This window comes from Salmo trutta, chromosome 18 (genome assembly GCF_901001165.1).
Source record: "Salmo trutta chromosome 18, fSalTru1.1, whole genome shotgun sequence".
In the NCBI taxonomy this organism is placed as follows: Eukaryota; Metazoa; Chordata; class Actinopteri; order Salmoniformes; family Salmonidae; genus Salmo; species Salmo trutta.
The window spans coordinates 44,277,134-44,297,656 of NC_042974.1; the positions used below are offsets into that span (position 1 = coordinate 44,277,134).

General features: G+C 41.1%; 1 protein-coding gene across 2 annotated transcripts in view; it reads right to left on the reverse strand.

The window, feature by feature from the left end:
* hhat (hedgehog acyltransferase) overlaps positions 1-20,523 on the reverse strand; it is a 114,959-nt gene that overhangs the window by 15,744 nt on the left and 78,692 nt on the right. For both annotated transcript variants that reach the window (XM_029698713.1, XM_029698712.1), the window contains exon 11: positions 20,282-20,426. In XM_029698713.1, coding sequence (XP_029554573.1) covers positions 20,282-20,426 — 145 coding nt within the window. The remainder of the gene's footprint in view (positions 1-20,281; positions 20,427-20,523) is intronic.

Genomic DNA, 20,523 nt, shown 5'->3' on the forward strand with positions numbered 1-20,523 from the left:
CCAAGACACGACAGGACGGTGTAAACACACTTCTATAGAGCAGATGGTCCTGACAGCATTAAATATCAGGAATGACTGGACATTCTTACTCAGCCTCACCACTGCTTTTAACAGCAGGCTGGGAAACTGTTTAGATCTTTGCTTTAATAAGCGTTTGTGGTGGGGAGAGTTCTACTAAGCTAACATATGGAATTGCTGTAATATGTTTAAAAAAATTATGGACCCCTGTAGGTATTTTATAAAATATTGAATTTGGCCTTTACAACAATAGCCCATATAAACGTATTGAATAACATTCATAAATGCAAAACAGAAAGTAAAAAAAAATATCAAAAGGAATAATGTTTTTGCCCTATATCTAGGAGAACTAAGAAAGCTCTGGAAATATATATATTTTTTAACACATATTTAACCCCTTTTTTGTTGGCACAAAACTACATTAATACTTCCATTCCTTTTTCAAACCAGTAACCTGGTTACCTTCAGACGAGTCCTGTGACACTTGTGTGAGAGAACACCATCGTGTTTGTGAGAGTTTCCCTTTTCCACAGTGAGGTCATATTAGTTTGTAGCCCAAACGGTTCGGACGATACAGACAGCGCTGGCACATCAGCGTTACAGACTTCAGACGAGTCCCATGAGGCTTGTGGGGAATGAGAGCAAAACGGTCTCATCTTTCCATATTAGTTAGTAAACCAAACCGTTCGGATGTTACAGGCGTTTTCGTGAGAAGACTGATTTTCAGGAAGGGGAACATAGGCGGATGCGGTGCAAAAAAAACATCTCTAGCTTGAACTGACGGATTTTGATGGGAATTGTTTTGTTATGTTCATTAGATTGACGCATGGTTGTATCAATAGACTCTTAATGGTTAAAGTCTGGCAGAAGAAGTTCATGCAGTCAAGAATGTCCACATTTGGTTTCCGCAGAGACGAGACAAAGGACGAAGAGAGACGAGGAGTAATACAGAAAGATACATTTTACTCTCTTCATCATAGAAATGAAGAGAAGGAGGGAAAACAGATTTCAAAAGAGAGGGTTAGACAGAGAAAAGAGAGGGATGTGTGGTGTGTGTCTTAATTTCAGTTCATTACATCATGTGAACAGACATAAGCCTTAGCACTGAGAGGGGGCTCACCTCCCCTGCGGTGCCCCTGAGGGTGCCATGGGTGTCTTGCTGTGATACTGTAATTCCAGCCCACTGCCAGCCAAAGGGTCATGGAGAAGATTAGAATGGGATTAAGACCAAGGACAGACCCAGGATTAACATAAGAATGTAAGGCCAATTTTGGGGAGAGACACACCTCTATGTTACATTACACATCAGGTCGTATCCAAACCTATGGGGTTATCTTTGTAAACAAAAATCTAGATAATGCTGTTATGTAGACAGTTTAAGAGTCCTTGGATGTCGTTTGTACCTATGATCGCAGTACAGCCGTGCTAAAACCACAATCAATTGTGCCCCCTTGTGATATATTGCTTTAATATTTGCATCAATGCAGGAGCAATCCAAATACATGTACACTACCGTTCCAAAGTTTGGGGTCAAAGAGGAGTGGGAGTCCCCGGTACACAACTTAGCAAGACGACAAGTACATTAGTGTGTCTAGTTTGAGAAACAGACGCCTCACAAGTCCTCAACTGGCAGCTTCATTAAATAGTACCCACAAAACACCAGACTCAATGTCAACAGTGAAGAGGCGACTACAGGATGCTATATCCGTAAACACGACGGTAGCAAGTTTTTGCCAAAGGCTACGTGAGGTAACCCATTCTTCCGGTTAGACGGCACCAGAGCAGTGTTCAATATCATTATGGCACGTAAAAAGCTTCCAAACCTTTTTCTACAAATAACAAAAAATAACATTTCTCATTGGTCAAGTCCAGGTAGTTCCCGCTCTGTTTCATAAAACTTTCTTCAGTTTAGTGTCTAACGAACATGACCCAGAGTGGAGGGTTTGGGTTTGTGATTAGACTAAAAATGGCAGTTTGATTACTGTTATTAAGGATTCAATCAGAAACCTGTAATTAGCCAAAATGGCTGCCTTTGTGTGCTGATTAGCACCATAGAGGTCTGTAATAAGTACAAACGGGGAGAAAAGGCCACTCTGGTGTTCTGTCCCAAATGGCACCATATTCCCTACATAGTGCCTATAGATTCTGGTCAAAAGTAGTGCACTATGTAGGGAATAGAGTGCAATTTGTGATGCACAAATGGGCAATGTCATTAAGGTATATTATTCTAGGGATTTTCGCAATGCAGCTTTCGACTGCAATACAATTATTTAGTAGGTAGAGAATGAAGAGGTGTGGCTTGTGGAGTCGTGAGTCATTTACAGCCCAAATCAAATCAAAGTTAATTTGTCGCGTGCACAGGATACAACAGTTGTAAACAGCAAATGCTTACTTACAAGCTCTTCCTCAACAATGCAGTGTTCAATATCAAATGTAAGAAAATAGAAAAAACAGAATATGATCTTAAGAGCATGGAATCAGTACTAGGTCAGATATATTGTACCCACTTCAGCCCAATTCAATTTAAGCGTGTTCACAGAGCAAAAGAAGGATTATCAAATCAATGTTGTAGCTGCCGCTGACCCGCGAAATATGGAATAATCGGTAACACTATTTGGATAGTTTATAGAGCTTCTACAGATGGACTATCTACAGACTAACTGCATGTCCGTTGATTTTCAACAAGAAAGTGGCTGTATTCTACAAGATATACAGTAAGTGTACAAAATATGCTCTTTCCATGATAGACTGACCAGGTGAATCCAGGGGAAATCTATGATCGCTTATTGATGTCACTTTATAAATCCACTTCAATCAGTGTAGATGAAGGGAAGTAGACAGGTTAAATAAGCATTTTTAAGCCTTGAGACAATTGAGACATGGATTGTGTATGTGTGCCATTCAGAGGGTGAATGGGCAAGACAAAAGATTTAAGTGCCTTTGAACGGTGTATGGTAGTAGGTGCCAGGCGCACCGGTTTGAGTGTGTCAAGAAGTGCAACGCTTTTGAGTTTCACGCTCAACAGTTTCCTGTGTGTTTAAAGAATGGTCCATCACCCAAAGGACATCCAGCCAACGGCAGGCCAGTGGTCGAAAACGGGTCAATGATAAGAGGACAAAGGAGGCTGAAAAATTGTGCAGAGCAACAGACGGGCTACACGGACAGTCCAGTACAACATTGGTGCCCAAAAACCCATAAAGGAATGCACAACTCCTCATACCTTGACACGAATGGGGTATGGCAGCCGACGACCTTAAAACCTCTTACATCTAGACGTTCCGCTAGCGGAACACCTGCTCCAATATCCAATGATAGGCGTGGCGCGAATTACAAATTCCTCAAAAATCCAAAAACGTCCATTTTTCAAACATATGACTATTTTACACCATTTTAAAGACAAGACTCTCCTTTATCTAACCACACTGTCCGATTTCAAAAAGGCTTTACAGCGAAAGCAAAACATTAGATTATGTCAGCAGAGTACCCAGCCAGAAATAATCAGACACCCATTTTTCCAGCTAGCATATAATGTCACAAAAAACAAAACCACAGCTAAATGCAGCACTAACCTTTGATGATCTTCATCAGATGACACGCCTAGGACATTATGTTATACAATACATGCATGTTTTGTTCAATCAAGTTCATATTTATATCAAAAACCAGCTTTTTACATTAGCATGTGACGTTCAGAACTAGCATTCCCACCGAACACTTCCGGTGAATTTACTAAATTACTCACGATAAACGTTCACAAAAAACATAAATTATTTTAAGAATTATAGATACAGAACTCCTTTATGCAATCGAGGTGTCTGATTTTAAAATAGCTTTTCGGTGAAAGCACATTTTGCAATAGTCTGAGTAGATAGCTCGCCATCACAGGCTAGCTATTTTGACACCCACCAAGTTTGACCCTCACCAAAGTCAGATTTACTATAAGAAAAATGTTATTACCTTTGCTGTTCTTCGTCAGAATGCACTCCCAGGACTTCTACTTCAATAACAAATGTTGGTTTGGTTCAAAATAATCCATAGTTATATCCAAATAGCGGCGTTTTGTTCGTGCGTTTAAGACACTATCCGAAAGGGTAAAGAAGGGTGACGCGCCCGACGCGTTTCGTGACAAAAAAATTCTAAATATTCCATTACCGTACTTCGAAGCATGTCAACCGCTGGTTAAAATCAATTTTTATGCCATTTTTCTCGTAAAAAATCGATAATATTCCGACCGGGAAACCGTGTTTTAGTACAAAGAGAGAGAAAATAAAAACATGGTGTCGCCTTGTGCACGCGCCTCAGTCTCATAGTACTCTGACTGACCACTATCCAAACGCGCTAATGTTTTTCAGCCAGGGCCTGCAAAGCCACCATTCAGCTTTTTCCCAGTTTCTGAGAGCCTATGGGAGCCGTAGGAAGTGTCACGTTACAGCAAAGATCCTCAGTTTTCAATAAAGAGAGCCAAGAAGCCCAAAAAATTGTCAGACAGGCCACTTCCTGTAAGGAATCTTCTCAGGTTTTTGCCTGCCATATGAGTTCTGTTATACTCACAGACACCATTCAAACAGTTTTAGAAACTTTAGGGTGTTTTCTATCCAAAGCCAATAATTATATGCATATTCTAGTTTCTGGGCAGTAACCAGATTAAATCGGGTACGTTTTTTATCCGGCCGTGTAAATACTGCCCCCTAGCCCTAACAGGTTAAAATAAAATTTTATGCTATTTTTCTCGTAAAAAAGCGATAATATTCCGACCGGGAGTCGTTGTTTTCGTTCAAAGACGAAAGAATAAAAACATGGTGTCGCCTCGTGCACGCGCCTCCAGTCTCTGTTCTCTGATCAACCACTATCTAAATGCGCTAGTGTTTTTCAGCCAGGGCCTGCAAAGACATCATTCAGCTTTTTGCCGCCTTCTGAGAGCCTATGGGAGCCGTAGGAAGTGTCACGTTACAGCAGAGATCCTCAGTTTTAAATAAAGAGAGTGTAGAAGGCGAAGAAATGGTCAGAGACGGCACTTCCTGTACAGAATCTTCTCAGGTTTTGGCCTGCCAAATGAGTTCTGTTATACTCACAGACACCATTCAAACAGTTTTAGAAACTTTGGAGTGTTTTCTATGCAAAGCTAATAATTATATGCATATTCTAGTTTCTGGGCAGGAGTAATAATCCGATTAAATCGGGTACGTTTTTTATCCGGCCGTGAAAATACTGCCCCCTATCCATAACAGGTTAAAGAGTTCCACTTCTTTCAGAAAAAAAACATGAAACTCCGGTTGCTGTGGGCTAAGGAACAAAAACACTGGACACTGGAGAAACATTGCCTAGTCTGATGAATCCCGGTTCCTGCCATTTCTTGCTGATGGGAGGACTAGGGTATGGAGAAAACCACTAGTGCATGCATCCATCATGCCACGTGTCAACATTGCAGGCTGGTGGTGGTATGATGGTGTGGGGTGTGTTTTCATGGCACACATTGGGTCCCTTGATAAAAGTGGAGAAATGTTTGAATGTCACAGGATATCTGAACATCATTGCCAATCAGTTGCATCCCTTCAAGGCAGCAGTGTATCCATCTGTGAATGGATTTTTGCCACAAGGCTAGCAATGTCCAGGAATGATTCCACGAACATGACAGTGAATTCAGCTTACTGCAGGGGCCTGCCCAGTCAACAGATCTCAATCCAATTGAGCATCTGTGGGATGAGATGGAATGAGCTATTTGGAGTAGAGATCTACTACCAGCCAACTTAACACAACTGTGAGAAGCATTGGAGTCAACATGGGCCAGCATCCCTGTGGAACGCTTTCAACACCTTTAGAGTCCATGCACCAATGAATTGAGGCTGTTCTGAGGGCAAAAGAGGGTGCATCTCAATATTAGGAAGGTGTAGCTAATGTTTTGTACATTCTGTATATTCGTAGAAACAGGTCTGCAACATTTTATTTTAAGCCTCTCGCGAACCCAATTTTGGTGCTCACCCATGACTTGAGAATTGCTGCCTCAGACTAATGCATCATCAGCACTTTGGTACAACACTGGTATTATGAAGAAGCACCCTTTCCCCCTAGCACTGACTCTAAATTAAACATTTTCATTGGTAGCACTGGTGCTCCCAACTAGAGAGCTGCATTCCCGCGGGCATGCCGTAGGATCTGCGGGCCCCGACAGAGAGCATTGCAGCGCGGTCTGCATTTTTCATGCTACGGGTGGGAGCGGGCATGCGGTAAGAAAGACAATTTTGCTATGAAAATATTACTTGGTCCCCGCAGATTATTTAGAATGGTTGTCTTTCTATTTTAAATGTGTTATCTATTGTATTAAAAGCTCCCCTGTTGCACTATTCACAAACTCTCATAGGATCATTCTGCTTTAAGTTCAGCAGCCTACCTCTCCTCTTGGATGTGCGAGATCAAATGTGCCTATGCGTGGTCTCAATGAAATCGCCTGTTAGCTATACACTGTATACATTGGCAGAGAAGCACGGAGCAATAGTCTTTCTATGGAAATTAACTTCCTAAATATGATGGACCCTAAACTATAGCCTAACAGTAACTGGAAATAAATATTGATAACATGTATTTTTCTGCCTGCAAATTGTCCAGCTTCTATCAAAGTTATGCAAGATTATTTAGAAATGATTGTCTTCCTGTTTTGTAAGCTATTGCTTATCAATTGTATTAAAAGCACCCCTGTCGCAATATCCATAAACTCTAATAGCCTAATTCTTACTGATTTTCATTGTTTTGTAATGTGGAAATGTAGGTTACTTAGTATTACAGTAATACGTGTGTGTGGAGTGTAAGTCTCCCTTCTCCAGTTGCACTGGCAGTAACCTATTGCCATATGCCATATAATGTTCTGCCACACGGCTGGTGGTCCCCATGCAGCAGAAGGGGGATGGGAAGTGTGTGTGTGAGTGTGTGTGTGGGGGGGGGGGGGTTCTTAATATAATGTCACACTCCAACCCTAATGAGGTCAGGATGACTGTGGGTAGGACTGATAGCTCTGTCTCTGTGATGTCTCCTATCTCACACACACATGCATCTGTGTTGATGACGCTCCTTTGAGTCTTCATATCAGACATAATGATAGGTAAGTAAGGCGGGCTACAGTACAATCCAATTTCATAGAAACCATCAGGTCTTTATCCTCCTCAACTATAATGGTTTTGACCTTGAAACACTGAGGAGATATCGCCATCAATGCGTTTAGCTTTAACCAGGCTAGAGAGGATGGATGGATGGATGGATGGATGAACATCAGTAGGAGGACATCACCCTATGATGATATCACATAACCATCAAAGCAGAAGAGAACTTAACAGCATTATACTGTATCACCATCAGCAAATACCACCATGGGTACTGAATGATGTGATAGTATTACAGTAATCACATCACCCATACAGTATATCACATCACCATCCATACTGTAAGTACAGCCAGGGGGACTTGATGACATACAGCTCCATCAGTATCTGTAACTAAAACTAATGAGGCAATAAGATATTTCACAAAACGAGGATTGTAGTACAGTAAAGACAAGCTAAGTATGTCCCAAATGGCACCCTATTTCATACATAGTGCACTATGCCATGGTCAAAAGTAGTACACTATAGAGATTAAGGTGCAATTTGGGACGCACTCTAAAAAAGACATTAATTTGAGATGGGAATCTGTGTGAAGTGTAGCCTCTGAATAAGCTGTACTATACAACACATCACGTCGTGTGCTGTATGTTCACTGTGGACTTAATTATTAAACAGCACAATGATATCTGGGAGTTTATATAAATCTGGAACCGTAGTGAAATGGAGTGAGTGAGGAGAAAGAGGAAAGGGAAAGAGGGAAATAGAGAAAGATTGAGATAGAGAGGTAAGGCAGAGAGAGGAGAGAAAGAGAGAGAGAGGAGAAAGAGAAAAGGAGTGCAAGGGTGGGTTGAAAAGGGGATTGTTCTATTTCTTCATCACTACCAGACACTGATTGTTTAAGAACAAATTCTTATTTACAATGACAGCCTACCCAGGCCAAACCCTCACCCTGACGACGCTGGACCAATTGTGCGCTGCCCTATGGGACTACCAATCACGGCCGGTTGTGACACAGCCTGGAATCGAACCAGGGTCTGTATTGATGCCTCTAGCACTGAGATGCAGTTCCTTAGACCGCTGTGCCACTCGGGAGCCCATAAATGTATGAAAGCCCCAGTTATTATTATTTTGTATTATTCAGGGACAGACCAACATTATTCATGTAAATAGTGAACAGTAAAGGGACTAGTATTGAGCCTTGAGGGACTCTTAGTTATGTTAAGAAAATTAGACTGAACTCCATCAGCAGATATACATTGACTTCTGTCGTGTAGGTCATTTTTTAACCAGCCGCACATCACTTGGGCAAGACAAATTTCGGGTGGCCTGCGTAGCAGCAGTGCATGATAAACTGTATCGAATGCTTTCGACAGATCAATTTTAAAAAGGGCAGAGCAGTGCTGTTTCCGGTCTAGTTAACTATGTAATTTATGACTAGAAAAGCAGGGGAGATGGCGTGGTGTCCTGGCCTAAAGCCTGACTGGTGAGCATTCAGAATACATTTTCCATCTAAAAAGGGCCGCAGCTGAGAATTTACCAATACGTTCCAATAAGTTCCGCTTCCGGAGTGTCATTAAAACTAAATAAGCCTAAATGGTAAAGGTCACATAAGAACCCTTGCTCATTGAACTGTTTAAAGTTTCTCTCAGTAATCAGGCGTGGTTTAGGCAACTTTGCGTTTCTGACACAGACAATAGGACAGTGATAACTGAGGTCCATAGCAAAGACACCACTAGTTGAGTATTTATGAGGGTTATTTGTAAGTATGAGATCAATCAGAGTTGATTTAGCAGGACTCTTTACATTCAAACGAGTGGGCTCTGAAATCAGTTGGACTAAGTTCAGATCAATACATACTGATTTTAAGAAAATCAGCCGAGAGAGTAAGCCAATCGAGATTCAGATACCCAATTTAATTTATTTAGAGGCTATGAATGGGGCTAGTAGATCAGAGACCTTGTAGTGGCGATTTCCAATAAAAAGACACTGTCCCAGGAGAGACAAGTAAAAATTACTCTTGACAGACAACATATACAGAACTCATAAACAGGCCAAAATGGCTCTTACAGACAGGATTGGGGGAGGGAGGATGACAGATCCCTGCAACATACACTACAGTGCATTTTGGAAAGTATTCAGACCCCTTGACATTTTCCACATTTTGTTATGTTACAGCCTTATTCTAAAATTGATTAAATAAATAATTTGCCTCAATCTGTGCACAATACCCCATAATGACAAAAAAACAGAAATACGTTATTTACATAAGTATTGCTATGAGACTCGAAATTGAGCTCAGGTGCATCCTGTTACCATTGATCATCCTTGAGATGTTTCAACAACGTAATTTGATTGGACATTATTTGAAAAGACACAACTGTCTCTATAAGGTCCCACAGTTGACAGTGCACGTCAGAGCAAAAACCATGCCATAAGGTTGAAGGAATTGTCCGTAGACCTCCGAGACAGGATTGTGTCGAGGCACAGATATGGGGAAGGGTAACAAAACATTTCTGCAGCATTGAAGGTCCCCAAGAACACAGTGGCCATTATTCTTAAATGGAAGAAGTTTGGAACCACCAAGACTTCCTAGAGCTGGCTGCCCGGCCAAACTGAGCAATTGGGGGAGAAGGGCCTTGGTCAGGGAGGTGACCAAGAACCCGATGATCACTCTGACAGAGCTTCAGAGTTCCTCTGTGGAGATGGGAGAACCTTCCAGAAGGACAACAATCACTGCAGCACTCCACCAATCAGACCTTTATGGTAGAGTGGCCAGACGGAAGCCACTCCTCAGTAAAAGGCACATGACAGCCCGCTTGGAGTTAACCTGTTGGGGCTAGGGGGCAGTATTTGCACGGCCGGATAAAAAACTTAAACGATTTAAACTGGTTACTACTTTTGCCCAGAAACGAGAATATGCATATTAGTAGATTTGGATAGAAACCACTCTAAAGTTTCTAAAACTGTTTGAATGGTGTCTGAGTATAACAGAACTCATATGGCAGGCCAAAACCTGAGAAGATTCCATACAGGAAGTACCCTGTCTGACAATTTGTTCTCCTTCTGCGGCATCTCTATCGAATATACAGCATCTCTGCTGTAACGTGACATTTTCTAAGGCTTCCATTGGCTCTCAGAAGGCGCCAGAAAGTGGAATGACGTCTCTCCAGTCTCTGGGCGAAAAACAGCAGGAGATTTTGTGAGTGGTCAGGCTGAGAACAGTTTTTCTTTCTCTCTTTGAATGAATACAACGTCGCCCGGTTGGAATATTATCGCTATTTTACGAGAAAAATCGCATAAAAATCGATTTAAAACAGCGTTTGACATGCTTCGAAGTACGGTAATGGAATATTTTGATTTTTTTTGTCACGAAATGCGCTCGCGCGTCACCCTTCGGATACTGACCTGAACGCACAAACAAAACGGAGCTATTTGGATATAACTATGAATTATTTCGAACCAAAACAACATTTGTTGTTGAAGTAGAAGTCCTGGGAGTGCATTCTGACAAAGAACAGCAAAGGTAATCCAATTTTTCTTATAGTAAATCTGAGTTTGGTGAGGGCCAAACTTGGTGGGTGTCAAATTAGCTAGCCGTGATGGCCGGGCTATCTACTCAGAATATTGCAAAATGTGCTTTCGCCGAAAAGCTATTTTAAAATCTGACATCGCGATTGCATAAAGGAGTTCTGTATCTATAATTCTTAAAATAATTATGTATTTTGTGAACGTTAATCGTGAGTAATTAAGTAAATTCACCGGAAGTTTGCGGTGGGTATGCTAGTTCTGAACATTACATGCTAATGTAAAAAGCTGTTTTTTGATATAAATATGAACTTGATTGAACAAAACATGCATGTATTGTATAACATAATGTCCTAGGAGTGTCATCTGATGAAGATCATCAAAGGTTAGTGCTGCATTTAACTGTGGTTTTGGTTTTTGTGACATATATGCTTGCTTTGAAAATGGCTGTGTGATTATTTTTGGCAGGGTACTCTCCTGACATAATCTAATGTTTTGCTTTCGCTGTAAAGCCTTTTTGAAATCGGACAGTGTGGTTAGATTAACGAGAGTCTTGTCTTTAAAATGGTGTAAAATAGTCATATGTTTGAGAAATTGAAGTTTTAGCATTTATGAGGTATTTGTATTTCGTGCGATTCCACAGCATCCCACCTTGCCCAGGGAGGTTAAAGGACTAAACAAAATTCTCTGGTCTGATGAAACCCAGATTGAAGTCTTTGGCCTGAATGCCAAGCATCACGTCTGGAGGAAACCTGGCACCATCCCTACGGTGAAGCATGGTGGTGGCAGCATCATGTTGTGTGGATGTTTTTCAGCAGCAGGGACTGGGTAACCAGTCAAGATCGAGTGAAAGATTAATACAGCAAAAGTACAGAGAGATCCTTGATAAAAACCTGCTCCAGAGTGCTCAGGACCTCAGAATGGGGCGAATGTTCATCTTCCAACAGGACAACGACCCTAAGCACACAGCCAAGACAACGCAGGAGTGGCTTCGGGACAAGTCTCTGAATGTCTTTGAGTGGCCCAGCCAGAGCCCGGACTTGAACCCGATCGAACTTCTCTGGAGAGACCTGAAAATAGCTGTGCAGCGACGTTCCCCATCCAACCTGACAGAGCTTGAGAGGATCTGCAGAGAAGAATGGAAGAAACTCCCCAATTACGTGGTGTGCCAAGCTTGTAGTGTCACCCAAGAAGAATGGAGGCTGTAATCGCTGCAAAGGTGCTTCAACAAAGTACTGAATATTTGGTTTCTCAAGGGGAGGCTGTAGAGTCTTGCCCTCTCTACCTGTGTCCATTCAGATAGGACAGGATACAGGGACGCTAGAGAGTGTGCTATGGAGTAGACGTGCTTTGGTAGAGCTCCTCTCAATTTTGAAACAAATTCATATTTATCTTAACCTCTCACAACCTATAACTTCAAACATTGTCTGGCAATATGACAAAGGGAAAAGGCACCAAAAAGGGGCACTAAACAAGATAATTTTAATGAGGTAGACAACAAACCAATTTCAACATCGCCGACCCACGAGGAGTTAGCTGAAGATGCTAGCTCCCAAGAGTTCCCCACAGAACCTACTCAAAGTGACCTACTGGCTGCTATAAACTCACTAAGCGAGAAGGTGGACACAAGGTTGGCTGATATCTCAAAGAATATTTGGACTTTGACTGAAACTGTGAAGGCAACTAAGGGCTAGGTGCATGAGGTTGAGCAGACGACAGTCGATCACGAGGCCAGGCTACAGGACATAGAGAAACAGTGCACAACGTTCAAAAATGACAACAAAACCCTGATCACAATAATTGAATAACATAGATTCCTACATTTATTTTACGACGCGAGCAGTGTAGTCAGGGTATTAGACGCATACTTGTTGAAAGATTAGACTTTTTGTCAGTATTTGAAGGAGCAGGTTGCCCTTTTCCTCATAGCTAACGACACCGGGGATGTTGACAACTCCACCCTTTGGGAATCTCTAAAGACTGTGACTAGAGGTTACATTATTTCTTATACATCAGAGGAAGAAACGCGCCAACACTAGGCTGAGAGAAATTGAAAGAGTTAGGGGAACAGGAGAGCGTTTTTAGGACGAATTCCTCGAATGCAGTCCTTGAGAAGATCAACGTTGAATTATGAATACAATACCATCCTTTCAAAACGGATCGGCTCTTTACTTGCTAGAATGCAACAAAGTTATTTTGAACTGGGTGACAAACCACAAATTATTAGCAAGACAGCTAAGGCATGTACAGGCATCTAGAACTATTCCCCAAATAAAAGACAAGAAGGGTAAAATAGTAACAGATCCGCAGGATATTAATAAATGCTTTGCGCAGTTTTACTCAGAGCTATATCAATCAAAATGCGATGCTACTGATCCACAAACTATGGAACACTTTCTCACAATGTTTCCTTTTTTTCCCAAACAGCAAGGCCCCTGGGCCCGATGGATATGTAATAGAATTCTAAGTACTGCGCCAGTCAAGCTCCACTTATGTTGCGAATGTTTAAACATTCCAAAGAAAATGCCGAACTCCCGCAAACACTGTATGAGGCTACAATACCACTGATCTTGAAAAAAGATAGAGTTTCCATGGAGATGTCGTCTTATCGCCCCATGTCGTTACTCCCCATAGAAAATAAGGTGTTGGCAAAGATGTTGGCAAACTAATTTAAAAAAATATATTTCTGACATCATGCACCCTGACCAGACAGGTTTTATCCCGGGCTGACATATATACTACAATTAGAGACGCCTTTTCAACGTAATGTATCATGATCATAAAGTTGAGGCAGTGGTAATTGCTCTTGAAGGCATTTGGCATTTGATCAGATTAAGTGGAAGTATAATGATAACGGTTCTGGATCATTTCGGGTTTGGAAAGGAATTTATTCATTGGATAATAATTATTTATGCACATGTAGGAGAGTTAAAAAGGTTAGCCCATCAATCTTCAAATTATAAGAATAGTACACAACGTAGAACAGAACAACCACGGTGGGGGTCAGTGGCCCAAGCCCGCGAACAGGAATATTCCAATTTCAGACACAAGGGGGGAGTCAGATCGCTATGATCGCCAGGAACTTTGTACTACCCGCAGCTCCCGTTCTCCTCAGTCCGAGAAACACAGAGATAAAAGGTATGTGTTGCAAATTACTCCTTTGTAGAAGTCAATAATGTGAAATAAATAAAACATCCCAAGGTAAATGCTGTAGATATTGTTATAAGGGAGTGTGAGACTATTGAAAGATGTAACTTTGAGAGTTTTATTGTTATTAATATAGTTTATAGTGCTAAAAAGTGTTGCTAGCTAGCATGCCTTTCTGTGATGCAGACGGTTAGCTGAGCTTGTGTTGCATAATGGGAGATGTAGTTTTGTCCCTCTAAGGTCTGAATGGGATAGAGGCGATTTCACGCTGTAATTTGTTTGTGTTGCAGTGTTTTTGTACATGAGTTGTTGTATTTTGGTACTGTCAACACTGAAAGCACCTAGCAATGTATTGGGGATGTGAGACAGGATATGTGTTTTACCTTTCTTCATGCTCCTGTGTAGAACAACTTGTCAGGTGGTGCTTTGGAGACTAATGTGTTCCTGTCCTGTCTTTTCACAATACTATTGCAGGTATGGTTCTATTGTCTAAGAATTAAGATTATACATTCTTTGTATTAAGGACTGGTTATTATTTTATACTATACATTATGGATTTATGTATGAATGTGATTCGTTTGAGTCTGAGAAAACACAGAGAAAGAACAACATGTCAGATGGTGCATTGGAGACAGATGTGTTCCTGTCCTGTCTTTTAACAATACTATTGCAGATTGACATAAAAGACAAAAAGACAGCCGTGGTGTTGCTCTTCATTTCTTGGTTCTCCTGTGGTACATATAAAGACCGCTACACACACCCAATGGCATCCATGGTAACCAATCAGGAAATGTCGCAGTCATTCCGCCTGTTCAAGGGCTGCCGACAGGGGTGACCTATTTCACCTGCTCTCTTCTCTATAGCCATGGAACCCCTTGCTACTCTCATTCATGCATGTGCCAATATAGTTTTGGTTAAAATTAAAGACACGCAGCACAAAATGTCCCTATATGCAGATGATGTTCTTTTGTTTTTATCCAAGCCTAAAACTTCTATTCCCCCTTACTTAACTTGATAAATACATTCGGCTCCTTCTCTGGCTACAAGATAAACTGGCAAAAAAGCGAATTGATGCCGATATCACGGCCTGTGGATATGCAATTTCTGCAATCTACCCCATTTAGAACAGTGATGGACAAGTTCACAAGCCTTGGCATTGTAGTGACAAGAGAACTTGATCAGTTATTGAAAGCGAATTGAGACATGAAAATTTATCAGCTTAAACAAAATATAGATTTTTGGAAAACTCGGCCTATCTTCTTGGTTGGTCGTATAAACACTATTAAAATGGTTGTCCTACCTAGGTTTCTTTACCTCTTCCAATGTCTACCCATCATGCCACAAAGCTATTTTAACTTTTTAAGGTATAGGGGGCAGTATTTTCATTTTCGGATGAAAAGTGTGCCCAGAGTAAACTGCCTAATATTCGGGCCCAGAGTCAAATATTTGCATATTATTAGTAGATTTGGATAGAAAACACTCTGAAGTTTCTAAAACTGTTTGAATGATGTCTGTGAGTATAACAGAACTCATATGGCAGGCAAAAACCTGAGACAAATCCAACCAGGAAGTGGGAAATCTGAGAATTGTAGTTCTTCTTTTGAATCCCTATCGAAACTACAGTGTCTGTGGGGTCACGTTGCACTTCCTAAGAGGCCCCAGACCCGTTGTCAACAGCCTTTAGAAATGTGTTTCATCCTTCTCCTGTTACTGGGCAGAAAATAGGAGCTCAGTCAATGAGTGGACTGCCTGGGACCAGTGAGTTGTTTACTGCGCGGGCAGATTTGGCGCGCCGCTCCTTCTTTTTCCTCTGTAATGAATACGCTATTGTCCGGTTGGAATATTATCAACGTTTTATGTTAAAAAGACCTTAAGGATTGATGGTAAACAAAGTTTGACATGTTTCTATGAACGCTAATGGAACTATTTGACTTTTCGTGTATGGATTTAAACTCGCGTGTTATGCCTTTGGATAGTGATCTGAACGCACGAACAAACGGAGGTATTTGGACATAAATATGAAGTATTTCGAACAAAAAGAAAATTTATTGTGGAAGTAGGAGTCCTGGGATTGCATTCTGACGAAGATCAGCAAAGGTAAGAGAATATTTATAATACTAATTCTGAGTTTAGTTGACCCCAGAACTTGGCGGGTATCTGTATAGCTTGCTTTGATGGCTGAGCTATGTACTCAGAATATTGAAAAATGTGCTTTCTCCATAAAGCTATTTTAAAATTTGACACAGCGGTTGCATTAAGGAGAAGTATATCTATAATTCTTTCAATAACTGTTGTAAATTTTATCAACGTTTATGATGAGTATTTTTGTAAACTGATGTGCTCATTCACTGGAAGTTTTGGTGGGAATGCATTTTCTGAACATCACGCGCCAATGTAAAATGGGGTTTTTGGATATAAATATGAACTTTATCGAGCAAAACATACATGTATTGTGTAACATGAAGTCCTATGAGTGCCATCTGATGAAGATCATCAAAGGTTAGTGAATATTTTAGCTGTAATTTGGTTTTTTGTGATGCATGTCCTTGCTTGGAAAATGGCTGTAGTTTATGTCCTAACATAATATCATTTTATGCTTTCGCCGTAAAGCCTTTTTGAAATCGGACAATGTGGTTAGATTAACGAGAAGTTTATCTTTAAAATGGTGTAAAATAGTTGATTGTTTGAGAAAATGAAATTATGAGATTTTTGCTGTTTCGCGCCCTGATATTTCACTGGCTGTTGATAGTGTGTACCGCGGGTGGGACGCTAGTGTCCCAAGTAGCCCATAGAAGTTAAGAAACTGGATTCAATAGTAATTAAATTTTTATGGGATAGATAAAAAGGCAGCCAGAATTTCAAAGAAGCATTTATGCAAGTACAAGATAAAGGAGGGCTTTGGCCTTCCTCACCTTAAACTGTATTATTGGGCTGCTAATCTGAACATTGTGTCTTTCTGGAGGGAAAGTTTACCTGGGATGCGACATATGCCTTCATGACTTTTGATTGAGCAGGCCTCTTGTCAACGTTCCTCACTCCCTGCACTTATTAATAGTCCAGCATATGTGAAAAAAGCCACTTGTGACTCTAATCCAGTCATTTGTCATACTCTTAGGATCTGGAAACAGATTAGGTATTTTCTTAATATACCCACTTTATACATTGACTGGCCGATTTGCCTGAATTATGCTTTCCACCCTGCATTGGATGATATGGTGTTTTCACAGTGGAGGGAGAAGGGGCTCACAACAATTGATAACTTATACATGGATGGTCAGTTAGCTTCATTTCAACAATTACAGGGTAAGTTTAACATGCCAACAACACATTTTTTCAGATACCTCCGAATCAGGAATTTCTTTAGGACACATATCCCACAGTATGGCATTAAGCCAAATAATCCTACATTAGACAGCCCGATCCTTGTCAAACCCCATTCAAAGGGTCGGTCTCTAGACTGTATGATGTGCTACAGGCCCACATAGAGGCATCCACAGACAATATCAAAAGGGCTTGGGAACAAGAACTTGGTTTAGAAATCTCAGACGAGGACTGGGTAGAAGCTCTCAGGAATATAACCCACAGTTCAGTGAATGCCAGACACAACCTTGTACAGTTTAATGTGATACACAGGTTACATTACTCAAAAGTGAAACTGCATAAAATATTCCCGGACTCCTCATCACTGTGTGAGAGGTGCAAGCAGAATGAGGGGACGTTGACCCACTTATTTTGGACATGTCCTAAGTTACATGCTTACTGGGATCTCATTTTTGATTGCTTATCTAAAGCCTTCAATAGAGTTACAGCCCCAGACCTGTTGATTGCTCTGTTTGGTACAGTTGATGGGAATAACCAGGAAGGGAAGGCTGTCTCTCTTTGTACTCTATTAGCCAAAAGGCTCATCTTGCAATTTTGGAAATTGGAGACTGTACCTACCTTTGAAATGTGGTTACGGGATGTAATACATATGGAAAAGATTCGATACATTACCTCCAATAAAAGTCCAATGTTTTACAAAATATTGCAGCCGATACTGGATAAATGGTCTAGTCCTGCTTCATAACTGGGTTGATGATCTGCTGCTACTCTGTGCTGTACTCCACTCAATATTTATTTTTGGCTTAACTACACTGCTTGTAATGACTATATGCGATCTTATACATGTACCACCTAATAGGATTTTGTTTTATTTTGTGTATGTGTGAGTTAAGTTTTGTTTTGTCCTCTAAATTGGCCATCCCATTCAACAGTACAATGAATGTCAATGTTTGTATCGCTGTCTTTTTATTGGGAACATAAACATATTTAGAAGAAGAAAAAAAAGATAGGATAAGCCTAGTAATAAAGGGAATTAACTGAAAGGCTTGGGCTATCAGAGAGTCACTGGCAGGAGGGAAGCACAGGAGAGCTGAGAAATGTCCACTCATGCATTGTGACGAATGATTACACTTCATCTGTCCAACAAGGCTCATTGGAACTGAAATCGATGTGATAGAAATGAATAATGAGCTTAAGGATATGAGACAGTTTATTGTTATAACCTTTACCCAGAGAGTAGTTTAGGTTAGACTGCAGTAAAAGTAAAAGTACAAAAAAGGTACAGAAAGCTGTTTGGACCAAAGAATATTGTTGGAGAAAGGGTCCGTTTGAGAAATGACACCTGAATAGTTGTGTGAAGGAACAAGGGTCTGGAAAATGTAGTTTAGACAATGTGAATGAAAAGAGGACAAAGGTATTTGTACTTTGTGTTAGAATGTTCAGAGTAGGAGTCTCTATCGTACCATTACCTCACTGACACAATGAAGTCAGTACAGAGTTTATTTAAAGTGCGTTTAGGGCTTACACACTTTACAAGATTAAAAAAAGAGGAACAAAATAATGAATGGGACAATCACTTCTTACATAGAGAGCTTACAGTATAGAGGTGTGATCACACCTATGATGATGGCTCTTATGATACTGTATCTAAGCCCCCTACCACACCCAGTAATCACATCCACTAGAAATAGATAGGTTCATACTGAGACCAGGGCCCATATCCACAAAGCATCTTAGAGTAGGAGTGTTGATCTAGGATCAGTTTCGCCTTTTATGTCATAATGAATAAGATTATATGGACAGGTTGGGATCTGATCCAGCACTCCTACTCTGAGATGACTCTGACTCTGTCCTAAATGACACCTTATTCCCTTTATAGTGCACTACTTTTGACCTGGGCCTATAGAATGGTTCCTTTGCTCTGCCGGTGAGAGACAATGTTATTGTCTGCATGGTATAATTACCTGCTTGTGAAGCACTTTGTGACACAGGAAGAGTGGAAGAGGGAGAGTGAGGGGAGGTAGGGATGCAAGTAGAGCAAGTAGAGTCCTAGGGAAGGGGCTACTGCTGGAGAATAGGGTAAACTCTAATATCATGATGTGGCAAGATCAGACCCACACTACAAGGTTAGAGCCATGCATTTATGATAGTCATTGGAATACAAACTCCAAAAAGAGGGGTGTGTGAAGGGGAGAGCGCAACTTTTCCGTTGAACACTACTGGGCTATCATCTCCATGTCAGCAGATGGGCTACACTCTTTGAGAAAGGCTCGAGTTACGGTGAGACTACGCTTGACTCCCAAGCAATTCTACCACCTCAGTTGGCAGAGAATGGATGTTATGGATGTTGTGGAAGCTTGGACTGGAAAATGAAGAACATCTGGGAATATGGAGCTTCTGCCAGAAGTGAATTGGTGGTGTGTGTAGGTGTCGGGTGTGTGTTTGCGTGCTTCTGTTCGTGTCTGTGTATGTGTGTGGTGGTAGACCAGACCAACTGTCTCAAGTCCATCTCAACAAGTGGAATCAGTGGAAGCAGCAGCAGGGTGGGCAACTGTCCTGCAGTACTGTATGTTGCTGCCAGACCAATGCGTGTCCCAAATTACACCCTATTGCATTTATAGTGCACTACTTATGACCAGAGCTCTATGGACCCTGGTCAAAAGTAGTGCCCTATATAGGAAATAGGGTGTAATATGGGCCACACACCAGGGGTGGTGGTGGTAAGACAGAACATCTGGTTAGAGAACTATGTATGCTGCAGTGTTTCCAAAGGATTATTCTCTAGGTGGAGCACAAAGCAACATCCAGGTCAATAGTAACCAACAGAAGCCAAACTATTTTAGGCAGGAGGGAACATGGCTACATGGCTCCGTGTGTTGTGTGTGTGAACGCATCTAATCGTCATTAGTTTTCATGCTTCGTTAAGGGACTGTGACATCACATTTTTGGGGAACCCATTCAACACAACCTTGTCTGATCTAAAACCCTTATCTTTACATGTAATACTATAAACAAATAAGAACAGTGAGGAATTTTGACATTTTTGTCTTCACTGATTTGTAGGGACTGAATCAGTCAATCTACTGGGAACTCGAAAGAAAGCCAGTGGTCAATCCAGAGTACGACAGAATGTCAGGGAAGAGGGGGATATTCTTGGGTTGATATAGTAGATAACTCACCTTGTATAAAGACCCTCTTCCACATGATCCTGCCGACATGGTTTCCCCCAAGGAAGATGAGGTTGGACAGAATGAGCATGGCTGTGGAGAAGGCTGAAATGAGAGCCAAACATCGCCTCCTCATGGCTGGGGAGATACAGCGCTCCTAGAGATGGGAGGAGCAATGCAGTCACTATCATAACAGTTACAGTAGCACATAGAGGAAAGAGCAACATAAGTTACAGTGACATACAGAAAGAGGG